Source organism: Phyllopteryx taeniolatus, chromosome 6 (genome assembly GCF_024500385.1).
Source record: "Phyllopteryx taeniolatus isolate TA_2022b chromosome 6, UOR_Ptae_1.2, whole genome shotgun sequence".
Lineage (NCBI taxonomy): Eukaryota > Metazoa > Chordata > Actinopteri > Syngnathiformes > Syngnathidae > Phyllopteryx > Phyllopteryx taeniolatus.
Window position 1 is genome coordinate 22,862,945 of NC_084507.1, and position 13,822 is coordinate 22,876,766.

Genomic DNA, 13,822 nt, shown 5'->3' on the forward strand with positions numbered 1-13,822 from the left:
GTAAATACGACTTCATTTGTATTTAGGATGAAAAAATACCACTTTGATCTCGAAAAAAAATATGCCTACTGGTCAACTTACTTTTTTCTCAACATAACATTACTTTTCCCAGCCAAAACAAGTGTTTCTTGTAAGATGACCATTTTTCTAAAAAAAAAAAAAAAAAAAAACTACTCTCTAAAATTATGCTAAGATTCTGACATTTAGATTGCAACTTTTATGCTTGGAAAAAAAAACTATTCTCAACAAAAAAAATATTCTGACTATATTTCTCGCAAAAATAAATATTTTTGTCAGAAAATAAGATTTGCTAACTAAGATTATGATTGCTTTTTGAGAAAAAAAAACCCATTTTATTCTTGTAAGACAACTTTTAAATTTCTTTGGGATTTTTTTCTTAGTCTCCAATTTATTTCTTAATCAACTGTTCTGGTAACAGCAAAATGTTCCCGCCCCCAAAAATATTGACATTGATATTTTCATTTTTTCAGTGTGGCTCTAATACTCCTCTATGCAAAACATTTCACCATGAATGGAATCAAATTGCTTTAGCATTAGCCCGAGAACCATAGCTCCTCATGCATGCCACCTCACCTGGGTTCTGTTGAAGGCCACACGGGCGAAGACGGCCTGCGAGATGCCGGCCCGCTTGAGCTCGTCGCGGACCCACTGGTAGATCTCAGAGGACACCTCGGTGTTGGATCCCACTTGCGGCTCCAGGGGCTTTGCGTGCGAGCTGCGGTTGACGGGCGGGTGGTTGAGGTACTGCTGAGACAGCGACTGCTGCGCCAACAGCCGGTTGACTGCGTACTGCTGATTGAGGATCTGCGCCATCACCAGCTGTTGGTTGACCAGCTGGGGGCTGATGGGTGTGGACACCAGGCCCGGGTGGTGTAGGCCGGGGGGCATCTGCGGCTGCCGCCCGCCCGCTTGGGCCCCTGCGTGCTGCGGGGGCGGCGGCGGGGCGTGGGACAGCGGGGGCACAGGGGAAGACGGCGTCTGCTCCGCTGTACTGCCCGGGATGGGCTGCTGCTGCTGGGAGAAGCCCAGGTGGTTGTGGTTGTGGTTGGAGCCGGGCGGCGACAGATCGGACAGGCCGTCCATCTCGGCTGGAGGGAAGACGGAAAGAAGAGGAAAGAAAATAGCGGCATAACAAGTTCAAAATTGTAACTATACTCAATAAATGGGTCGGAAAACTGGGAATGGCATCCGGGAAGGCAATGGCTCATTTCCTAATCATGACATATGTGTCTATGAGCAAGGCACCAACTCCAAATGTTTAGGAGGGACATCTCGATTTGGTGGTGCCCATTCTATTTTTCTTAACTAACCGTGTCTGTCAACCTAGTTTGAAATCCTAACGAGAGTCGGAAACTGTTCATGTTCTGTGTTTTGGCCTGTGGGCGATGTCATTGTTAGCCTTGCCCTAACCCTGTTTCTGGCATTTTATTTCGGTGACCAAAGTCTTTGCACAGCTTGGAACCAAACACGAGTCTGAAACCCTTATTTAAACACTAACCCTAGTCTGAAACCATAATTTGAAACCCAATCTTTGGTTCTGAGGCCACAATGTCAAGACAATGTTAATGACAAGAGTTTGTTTCAAAGATGTTCTTAACTTGTAACATTGATTTATCTTTGCTGCAAATGATGAATGTTTGCTTTTTAGTCTTTGGAAATGATTGTGAGGGGATCGCATTCATACGTGAACACCTCCGCACTCCGCATTCATACACCCTGATGAAAACGGCGTTACGGCGGCGAGGAGCGATGTATGTTTTAAGCAGATGACGAAGATTAAAAGCGTGTGGACCTTTTCCAAAGATCGTCTCGCCCGTTTCTCGACTGTCAGCGAGCACAAAGCGAGCGGCCGAGATGAGTCTATTGAGCATTTGTCAAAAATAAATGACGACGGGAGGGGGGGTAAAGGGTTAGTGGGAGGAACAAAACAAAAATCTTGGTAATAATCATGTCTCCTTTTGCCAGTAATCCCTGCCATTCCCGTGTCTCTGATGGTATGACTTGTATGTGCATGTGTGTGCGTGTTAGTGTTAGTGCTGGGGGGCACTGCCATGAAAATTGAATAGAGAAGAGGAGCATGCATACAGGCCCCAAAAGGAGGGGGAGGAGCAGCAGGAGGAGGAGGAGGAGGAGGTGGTCCTCGTGTGGGATGGTGCCACAAAAGAGCCTGGGATTAAAGGCACAATGGGAACGTGATGTGGGCCGCGGGGGTGAAGGAGGGATTGAGTTGGTGAAGTTAGGTGAGAAATGAGCAGGGATGCTAATTGATAAGAATTGAGCCATTTCGATTCCATTTTCAACACTGCTCCAAACCTGGCCAGTCGACTGTAACAGTGTAAAATTCAGATTTTTTTTACCTTGAAGAAATACGTATACGTAATTCTCGTTGCCTCCCCCCCCCCCCCAAAAAAAATACTAATTTCCTCGTAAACTTCTTTTTTCTCCAAAACACTATTCTCTAAAATTGTGACTGTGTTAAGAATCATTTACTCGTTCCCTATTCCCTGATCACTACAGTAAATGGGGATTTTGATTAAGTGGGACTATATACTTTATTCTCGGGCTGAATTAATTGAAGACTCACTAATCTTTTTACTATACATTTTTTATATAGTGGACTATATAGTTCACACATCAGTCAAATGAAAAATAGTTTTGAACACTACTAATTATGTCATTGCTGTCACAAGAATTACAACGTACTGCCTCAACATCGAAATGTTGAACAAATAAATGGATTATAATAACATGAAATTATTTTAAGTAGGGTGTATTTTAGAAAAGCATACAAAAAAAGCACTTTATGTTCCCGTGTGTTGGAATGTGTTGATTTTTCTGTGAGTGCAATGCATCATGGGATGCATTACTTTTCTAGTGACCACTGGTTTCACTACTTTTCAAAATGCAGTGTGGGATGCATATATAGGGGATAACCTGGACTCACTACACATTCGGACAGCACTATGAAATGGCCAACTCACTATACAGTGGATGGGAGTGAATCCCAACACAGCCATAGACTTAAAATAATCTATCCATCCATTTTGTGTTTGGATTTTAGTGGATGACTGAGTTTTAAAAATGACACAGTCAGGAATATTGTTAACTCTGGAAAATGGCATTTAATTGCATTTCAATGCAAAACAGTAGAAAAATTAATAGAGCAGACCTAAAGTTAAAGTGCCATTTTAGGACAGTGTTGCCTTTAAATGGTTTCTGCGTGGCACCTGAAAAGTCGGATCACATGTCGGAGGGTTGAAGAGCTTCGGTGGTATGAAAACTCCTTTTGCACAAAACCACACTTATCGAGGCTTCCATCGGGTAGTTTTATTCCATGAAATTTGCCTCCCATCAGTCCTAGCAACACTGTTCCATCCTTTTACTCAATTTTGGTATCCGAACTCTGGCGTTAATTATTTTTATTTATTTTTTTAAAGAATTTGTTTGTGATCAATTAATCCCGATTAATGCGTGCAAGTCCGACCCCTAATTTAAACACAATGGCTTCCTTCATCCCAGTGTGTGTGTGTGTGTGTGTGTGTGTGTGTGTGTGTGTGTGTGCACGCGCGGATATGTGCCCATGCTAGAACATACCTAGTGCATTAGCACGGGGGCTCTCGCGGAGGACGCACGTGCCCAGGTAGCCTTCCAGCTGGGAAGGTTGGCGGATGCCTATAAGACGGGCACGCACACACACACACACACACACAAGCACATACATATAGACACACACAAAGTGGTATGGTGAGGAAACAGATCACAGTTTAGATATGCCAGCCAGCCGCATCAATGACTAACAGCTGCGGGAAGTATTGCACAATGCTATGCTATGCAATCTATGCTACGAGTGGGCACGTCGAAAAGGGCGTGCCACATATTGTTCCCACGGCTTGACGAGACAGTGTCGCAACGCCGTGTTGCTGAGGCATTTTTAATTATCCACGCTGTCGTCCCTACCAAGAAGAAGAAAGATTGTGCTACAGATTGCTAAGGCTAATATCTTACCATTGTGGCTAACGTTAATGATTATAATTTCAAAAAATATATATATAAAGCATATTTCAGTGCTTCATGCAACACAGATGTGAAGCAGTTCTCAAAAACAGTATACGTTAGTTTAGTGAACGTTAGTTTAGTAAGTGTAATGCTATAATGGTCATGTATAGCTAAAAGGTGCCAGAAGTTGGTTGGTGGACTCCATGCAACACAGATGTGAGGCAATGTGAAAGAAAATGTACACCAAAACATTAGCTCGGGGATTTTAATGCTATAATGACCCTAAACAGCTGGCAGGTGCCAGATGTTGGTTGATGGACTCCTTGCAACACAGATTTGAAGCAGTTGTCAGAGACAGTGCTTCGACAACTAAATTACAGTTCAGTGATTTTAAGACTATGTTGAGCGTATTGAGTCCAATGGTCCTGGGCTGGATTGGCAGGTGCCAGAAGTTGGTGGACTCGATGCAACACAGATGTGAAGCAATTGTCCGAAACAGTGCTCATACAGATAAATATTACAGAAGTGATTTTCATCCTATAAAGAGCATATATGGTTCAATGGTCCTGGGCAGGAATAGCAGCTGCCTGAGGTTGGTGGACACCATCCAATACAGATGTGAAGCAGTTGCCAGGAACAGATCTTATTAAATGAAAATATATGTAAATATGTATTACTGCCCTAACCATGTTGTTGTTTTTGTTTTTTCATTTGATAATGCTACTTGCTGTTCAACCATAGCGCACTTTACACCATATCTTTCCTAGACTTTTTTCTTCGTCAAATTGATCGCACAAACCACAGTACTGTAGTTCTATATATACACATAATTGGACACAAATGACAGCTCAAAAAGATCCAGAAGCCTCCATTGGTTTGTGGCATGATTGGATAAAATCAAAGCAAAGTCAGCTCAGCTGCTAAACAGTGCGGCGTAATCTCAAATTATTAGATAACAAGATAAAAATGTGTCGGCCGCTACATGTGACAGCAGCGAGACAAAGACGCACTTAGTCAGACAACATATTGTATTAGGGCGTGTGTGCGAAGTACAAAAGTGTGTGTGTCACATTTTTGTAAAAACCCGCCCCGCCCAGTTCTGCTTACCCATCATATCCTTTGTCTTCTTGAAATGTTTATACCAGCGCCCGAATTCTTGACACTTTGCCGCCGACACATTTGCATAGTAAGTGCTGTTGACAATGGAGGAAATCATACTCTGAAAGACAGATTGATTGAGAGAGGCAGAGAGAAAGAGAGAGAGATATTAGAATCTCCTTGTGGAATAAATAAGTAAATAAATACAAAAGCCGACATAACGTTTGCAGCAAGGACAAATAAAAAGGACAGTTACAACCAGGTAACTCAAAGTTAAAATAACAGTTCACAGATGCCAGAAGTTGGTGCTGACTCCATACAACAGAGATGTGAAGCAGCTGTCAGAAACGGTACTGACAAAACTCATTAGTTCAGTGATTTTAATGCTAATAAGCATACAAGGCCAATGGCCCTGGGCTGTGATCGCAGTTCACAAATGCCATGCAACACGGATGTGAAGCAGTTGTCAAAAACAGTGCTTATACCACTGAATGTTAGCTCAGTGATTTTAATGCTATGGTGAGCATACATATGCATAGTCAAATGGTCATGGGATGGAATAGCAGTTCAAAAGTGCCGTACAACACAGATGTGAAGCAGTGCAAGAAAACAGTGCACCTACAACTAAATTTTACTTCTGTCATTTTCATGCAATATTGGCCACAGGCTGTCAAATGGTCATTGGCTAGAAAAGCAGTTCAAAAATGCCATATAACAAAGATGTGAAGCACTGCAAAAAAACAGTGAATGTACAACAAAATTTTAGTTCTGTGATGTTTATGCAATATTGACCACATGCAGTCAAATGGTCAAATGGGCAGCAGTTAGCCGAAAGTTGGTGGCCCCCATGCAACAAAGATGTGAAGCAGTTGCGAGAAACCCATCCAAACTGGGATTTTAATGCTATAATGACTGTATACAGTCCAAAGGTCACATGGTGTTCACAAGCGTCAGAAATTTACATTGACTCCATGTAACATAGGTAAGAAGCAGTTGCTAGAAACACTGCTTTTGCACATAAATATTACCGGTAGTTCAGTTATTTTAATGCTAGAATGACAATATACAGTCCAATGGTCCAGGACTGTAATGGCAGTTAGCCAGACGTTAGTTACCTCCATGCAACACAGATTTGAAGCGGTTGTCACAAACAGTGCTTATATGACTTACTACAGGATTACTCCTCTGCTTTTAAACCTATCATGACCGTCCTGTATGTAGTCAGATGGCCCTGTGATGGAACAGCAGTTCACATCTCATGCAACACAGATGTGAAGCAGTTGTCAGAAACAGTGCTTTATCCAAGTAAATAGTGTATTAGTTCTGTGATTTTAATAGCAGTCCCCAGGTGCCAAAGGTATCTGTCTACTCTATGCAACACAGGTGTGAAGTATTTGTCAGAGACAACACAACGACACACAAAACGGCAATGACAGTACAACAGAGCAAGGCTGCACTATGAGAGCAACGCAATCAAGAAAAAGGCAGGTGAAACACATGCAAGCAGACTGGGTCTGGTACAACAAAGTAAAACTGACACGAGGCCTTTGTCTGTTTTCCTTTTTATCAAATGCCACCGAGTTTGTCTGGAGTTTTCCTTTCTTTCTTTTTTATTGTGAGGGAAAGTTGTGCATCTGTTGAATGACGAAGAGATCTTTACCTTCAGAAGACCGCCACGTAGCCCTTTAATAATAATAATTGCAGCAGCTGGTTTGGTTTGAACAATCTGTTGGGAAGTCAGACTTGAAGGAGTTGGCAGGTCGCGGCGACCGTGTCGGCCGCATACTCCCGTCTCATCCCGTCACATTGGACCTAACGCCCTCCTCCTCATCCTCACCTTACTCAGAGATAAGCAAAGAGATGCTTCTCCTCCTCCATCGTGGCTTTTCATTATTAAAATGAATGTTTTAACACCTCACTGGCCTCCGGGTGAATATCAAGGTTCGCGCGGGAGGGGGAGAAAAAAACACTTTTCGATCGTCATACATATTCAAAACAGCCCGACCATCTGTTTTCAAATTACAGGTATATGCCTTCTTTATCATTTTCTGTAATGTATGCGCTGGGGGAGGTTGTTGGCGAGCACAGCAAGCTCCGCTGCGACGCTGATGATGCTCCTCGGCAACAATGGGAGGTGATCCCTCGACTCCTGACCTCCCAGTCACCCCGTTCACTTGATTTTTTCAGAACATACCGCATAAGGGTGGAAATGTGTGCCAATTGTATGCAAACAAAATGGGGGGGGGGGAATCCATCCGCCGAGCAGCTGGTCCAGAATGTGCTACTTGAGTGCCGACTAGAACTACACTCCACTCCTATTAATAACGGTGATTCAACTATGAGAACATACAGTCACACTTTGGACAAGAAGAGTAAACAAAATGGGAAAATAATCCATCCATCTAGCGACTTGTCCAGAATGTTGGTACTCGAGTGCCAACTAGAACTACACTGCCCTTCATTTAATAACCGTGCGTCCACTATGAGAACATACAATCAAACTTTGTACAAGTGCCAAAAAAACAGGGGGGGGGGGGGGTAATCCATCCATCTAGCAGTTGGTCCAGAATGTGCTACTCGAGTGCCGACTAGAACTTCACATCACTGCTATTAATAACAGTAATTCAACTATGAGAAAATACAATCACACTTTGCAAACAAAATGGCAGGGGGGGGGGGGGGATCCATTAATCTCACAGCTGGTCCGGAATGCTGCTACTCAAGTGCCGAATAGAACACCCCACATAATAGTGATTTAAATATGAGAACATAAATTCATACTTTGGGCAAGAAGCGCAAACAAAATGAGGGGGAAAAAAATCCATCCACCGAGGAGCTGATCCTGCATGCTGCTACTCAATTGCTAACTAGAACCACACTACACTGCTAAAAATAGCAGCGATTCCGCTTTAAAAACCATCACTTTTTTAAGAAAAGAAGTGTCTGTCATCTGTGATGTTAATGTTTGCCAGGGATCAATAAATAAAGATGTTTTAATTTAAAACGTAGCAGATGAGCAGCTGGTCTGGAATACTGTTACCCGAGTGCTGACTAGAGAGAGAGAGAGAGAGAGAAGAGAGAGAGTCTGAATTTTGCTACTTGAGTGCCGATTCAAACTAAAATACACTGCTATTGATAACAGTGATTCCTCAGTGAGAACTAAAATCCCACGTTAGACAAAAAAAGTGTCTGTCGTGTGTGACGTTAATGTTCCCGAGAGTCACTAATTTCCCTCAGAGACCAATAAAGTAGTTTAAGTTGGAAAGTTTTGGAGGACTAACTTAGGTAAACAAAGTTTCTCAAATTCAGTACATAAATGAGTGTGAGTATGACATCTATGCTAAAAAAAAACTAAATATATATATGATTATATCTGTTCTTTATTTTAATGCTATAATGACCATATTCAGTCGAATAGTATAGGGCTGCAATAGCAGTTGATAGGTCCCAGACGTTTATGGACTCCATGCAACACAGATGTGAAGCAGTTGTCAGAAACAGTGCTTTAACAATTTCGGAGGACATTTCGTGCTCAAAATTGGACGCGAGCAGGATGAGGCACATTCGGACATGCGGCGTATTACAAAGCCGCCTTTTGTGGCTCCGTTGAAAAGTCTTCATTCAATTTGAGTGGAGTTGAGTGGAGGGTGAGCGAGGCAAAATATTCCTTTTAATGGCTCATACATTTATGCATGACGGCCTTCTTTATTTTGTCCTATTGGATTTTAGCCCCTTTTATCTCGGCTTTTAATGTCGTGAGTCGTAGCGAGGCTGCCGCTCCCTGCGCTATCTCTTCGCTTAGCCTCCCCGAATTCTCCTCCAGCCACCTGTCCATGTTTTATTTACAGTGTATCTGGGCTAGGGGCTCCCTCACTCTCTCTTATTCGCTCTCTCTCTTTCCCCCCCCCCCCATGCTTTTCCAAGGCTGGTTCGTCCTCGCCGCCATCTTTGACACAGATGTTCTAATAAGCGCTGCTCATTAATCAGCAGTCTCCCTCAATACATCACGCCGGCTCTCTCACGGGGGGCCCGACCTCGTGTTTGTGTGTGCGCGACACTCAACAACAACAACACACACACACACACACACACACACATGCATACATTTACACACACGCGCACACACAGACACATAACAGGACCCTGTGATGACACCTAGGTGCCATCGGGAGGGCTCTGCTACAACATGTCAACAGGTAACATGGTTCTGCACCTGCACGTGTGTGTGTATTGTGTAGTGTACTGCAGTGTGTGTGTGTGTGTATGATCGCGATCAGCAGCTCACTGCGCTTATCAGCAGGACCAAGAAGTGGCACTGGGCGACTATCGGGCCCTAACATCTACTCCGTTCCCATCAAGAGAGACAGGAAGTGTGTGTGGTACGGCGTCTCACACACGCACGCACGCACACAAAATGACAGACGAATTAGCACACTTTCACAAACGGACACACACACACATTCCAAATCAGGCAAGGAGCAAAATTGCATTCGCGACTCTTGCCAACAACACAGATCAATTACGCCATCCACCACAACCGGAGCAACCCACACATACATATACGCAAAGATATACGCACGCACGCAGACACACACACACACACACACGCTAAAATGGCATTTTGATGACTGTCTGCAGCTGGTACATAAGTGTGTGTCTGTAGATTGAGAGGGTGGGGTGAGGGGGTTTCGAGCTCGTTTGTTGCCATAGTTTCTGTCAAAGTGGGCAAAGGGGGGCTGCCAAGCTTGGTACCAACCAACCACAGCACTAAGCCCTGATTGGCTGAATGAAGCAAGCGGGATTAGCACGCTTTAAGCCTCTGATGTAGCGGTCGTGGCTAACCGCGTACATCCCATTCGTGGACATTACACCTTCGACATTGCTCTCCAGCGTATGAACAGATATAACTCAGGACTGAAAATAGTGAAAACTGTTTTTTTACATTGTTTTGAGGTTAAAAAAAAATACCATAATTTTGAAGACATCTTTTGGGGGAAAACAAGCATTATCATACCGCCTGTGGAGAACGTTTACGTGACCTAAGAGGTGGTATTTGTAAGCTTTTCCAACGTGAATGCTGCTGCTCAAGCACTGAACAGAACAAGAAGTAGAGATGAAACCTCTCCCATTCCCCTGTTCAATGCAGAAAGCTACAGTAAACACATACGAATTGTAATAAATAAGAAAGCAAAACGTTTAATCAGTAAAACAATCTAGAATGCTTTCTCCCCATATGCGAATGCTGCTACTCGAGTGCCGAATAGAACAGGAAAAAGAGATTGTAGCTCTCCTGTACTAGTTTTTTTTTTAATCCTTTTTTTTTATTCTGACCATTTTCCAATGGCAGCATTGTTTTGGGAAGATATCCATCCACCCCTTTGCAACCCGAGGCGGGAAACACGCTGGACTGGCTGCCAGCCAATCGCAGGGCAAATAAACATCGACAAACCAGCATTCACGCTCACATTCACAGCTATGGACAATTAAGTGTCTTCAACGAAGCTAACATGCATCATTCGAGGATGTGGAAACCCACACAAGCTTGGGGAGAACATGTAAACGCGAACACCCGGATCGCAGAACTATTAGGCCAACATGCTAACCACTAGACTACTGTGCTGCCATTAAGGAAACATAGGTCAAAAAAATCAATGTTGCCCGCATGTGTCTCACGTCTTAACTCACACTGCGGGTCACGGTTACACAGAAGACAAGCCAAAAATGTGTTAGGTCGCACGGAACTCTAGCGAGATGACAGATGGCAAAAAGCATGTACTGTAGATGTACACCGTGTAGATTGTGACGAAGGTGCAAAGTCAAAAGAAAGCGTGTTCCCTTCATGATCCTGGGTTGCGTCGACACCAAGCTACACACAAGCTGTTCCCTCTGGATAACAGAATAAAAATATCAACTTAATATGCAAATCATCATCCTCTCTGCACTTGGTTTCTAAAACAAAACGAACGATGCCTTGATAGCATGCTGAACATGACTGATATGAGATGCGAGAAACTCTCTCTGAATGTTGAACAAACTCCTGTTGCCCCAAAACTATCTCCTGAACGCATCCCAGATTTAAAAAAAAAAATTAGCCCCCTAAAGCCAGTTTCACTTAGCAACATGAAATTTTGTTGGGATGCCTATCAAGAGTTAACCCGCAAAAACGTCTCAAGAAGCCATTCCCGAAAACACACAGGAAGTTGCCATTTTAGTGGTAATTTCAAGGGATCCTTCCAAAGTTAACTTGTCTGCAGGGTAGCACCCTCTGGAATTGAAAGAAAATTCAGCCTCCCAAGCCAGTTCCACTCAACAACATGAAACATGCTAGGTACTGTATGTCTGTAGACCGACAAAAATATTCTCAAGAAACCATGTCTGAACAGACATGCCAAGTTCGCTATGTATTTTGCTTTGAAGTTGCCATTTTGGGCTAATTTCCAGTGGTCCTTTAATGACAAATCTTTGGAGATTTTGTATAATGCTACCAAATTTGAAGCACATACAGTATACTAGATAGATAAGCAACGCTATTTGCCATTTTGAAGGCTTTCACATGCCCTCCCCCGCCCACTCGCTAAATTTCAGCCAGTTTCACTTAGTAACTTGAAATTTGGAAGACATTGTTTATCATGAGTAGACCCACAGAACAAATCTGAAGAAGCACAGGAAGTCTGTCATTTTTGTTTGAAGCTGACATTTCGGGGTCAATTTGGCCTTTTCCAGGGATCCTTTGAAATGTTTGAAAATTCAGCCCCTGAAGTCATTTTCACTTAGCAATGTGAAATGTGTCTGATTGCTCCCAAATTTGAACCACGTACGCTCGACAGATGGGTGAGGCTCATAGTAGGCGCATAATTTGTGGTTTCAAAGCTTGACGAGTGACCATACAACTCAAATAAATCAGCTCCACAAGGTCAGATTGACCAGACGTCACAAAAAAAAAAAAAAAAAAAACACTAAAATAATAGAACGAGCCCAAATATATAGACACTGCTCACCAACCCCAAAATAACCATAATAATAGAAATGTTGTTAAAGTCATAAACAAATGAGTTGAAGAGATCTTACTTCACTCTCACTGGAGAACTGCAGCATTCATCCATCCATCCATTTTCCGAGCCGCTTCTCCTCACTAGGGTCGCGGGCGTGCTGGAGCCAATCCCAGCTATCATCGAGCAGGAGGCGGGGTACACCCTCAACTGGTTGCCAGCCAATCACAGGGCACATACAAACAAACAACCAGTCGCACTCACATTCACACCTAAGGGCAATTTAGAGTCCCCAATTAATACATGTTTTTGGGATGTGGGATGAAACCGGAGTGCCCGGAGAAAACCCACGCAGGCACGGGGAGAACATGCAAACTCCACACAGGCGGGCCCGGGGATTGAACCCCGGTCCTCAGAACTGTGAGGCAGACGCTCTAACCAGTCGTCAACTTCCGCCGAACTGAAGCATTCTTCAATTTAATTTAAAATTAGTGTATATGTGATGATAATAAAGTGTGTGTGTGTGCGAGCATGCGTGAGTGTGTGTTTAACAGCGTATGTGTGTGTGTATGTGTGTGTGTGTGCACGCTTTTCTGAGCCTTCTTCACATATGGACCGTAAACAGGGTGATTACCAGACTGGGCTGGGCTCCGCCTGAACGCCACCCAGGGACTCTTTACATCATCAGAGCACTGCTCATGCCCGGCTAAACACACAAATGCACCGCCGCAATGCTAAATCACACGCACACAAAGACATACATAAACTACACACACACACACACACACACAGTGCACAAGAAGGTCTCCAGGTGACCATAAACCTGTACTAGTAGCCTGAGAGGAGATCTGGTTGCACATACACTGACAATATGCAACACAATGAAACACAGTTTGGACTCACATTTTGTGCATATGCATTGAACTAACTTTGCATTGACTCACACACAGACACACACAAATGCAAACACAGAGATATATGTCCGTTTCATTGCAAGGAGTCCCGAGCTGCCTCCGTGATGTAGCGACTGGACGGCCTGTTCACAAGATATATGCACACTCGACAAACATACCCACATACCGAGTGCGTATGTGTAGGTAGCTATTGCAGAGTAAGTTGCGATATTTTGCCAACTAGAATAACACGATTGCGATATAATGGCTACAATGGGGGGAAAAAAACATCTCATGGCAGGAATGTGTGGCGAAGATTCTCATAAACCAATGCTTCTGAAACTGGGGTCCGTGAGCCATCATTTTTATTTGAGGGTCCTCAAAATAATTCACATTCAATTATCGTGTCGTATAATTTCAAAAAGCGCATACTTACGTATGGGGAACAGCGGCCAATAAAATAAACATAATAAACCAATGACTCCTCCTACAGTAGCTTTGGGCCAATTAAAAGCTCTGATATGATTGTGATGCATTATCACATATAAATAAAGACAGGGCTTGTTTTTGAAGGAGAAGAAAAGACATAATAGGAATGAAGTCCAATCTTTGGGAGAACTTTTTGGAAAATATTTTTGGAAATATATATTTTTAGAACATAACGTGTATTGTTTAAAAAATAGTAGTAATTTTTTTTCAACAAAAAGCAGTGCATTTGTTATCTTTTTTAGACAGTAAAGGGGTATTTTTCAGAATAAGAGGCTTAATACTTCGCGAATAAAGTTGTATTTTTGAAATTCACATGTTTAAAAGGCTCATACGTTC

The 13,822-nt window shown here is 43.1% G+C and overlaps 1 protein-coding gene across 4 annotated transcripts in view; it reads right to left on the reverse strand.

Moving 5' to 3' along the window:
* satb1b (SATB homeobox 1b) overlaps positions 1 to 13,822 on the reverse strand; it is a 91,800-nt gene that overhangs the window by 37,073 nt on the left and 40,905 nt on the right. For all 4 annotated transcript variants that reach the window (XM_061776250.1, XM_061776252.1, XM_061776248.1 and 1 more), the window contains exons 6-8: positions 5,125 to 5,236; positions 3,616 to 3,693; positions 595 to 1,109 (exon numbers count right to left, since the gene is read on the reverse strand). In XM_061776250.1, the coding sequence (XP_061632234.1) occupies positions 595 to 1,109; positions 3,616 to 3,693; positions 5,125 to 5,236 (705 nt within the window). The remainder of the gene's footprint in view (positions 1 to 594; positions 1,110 to 3,615; positions 3,694 to 5,124; positions 5,237 to 13,822) is intronic.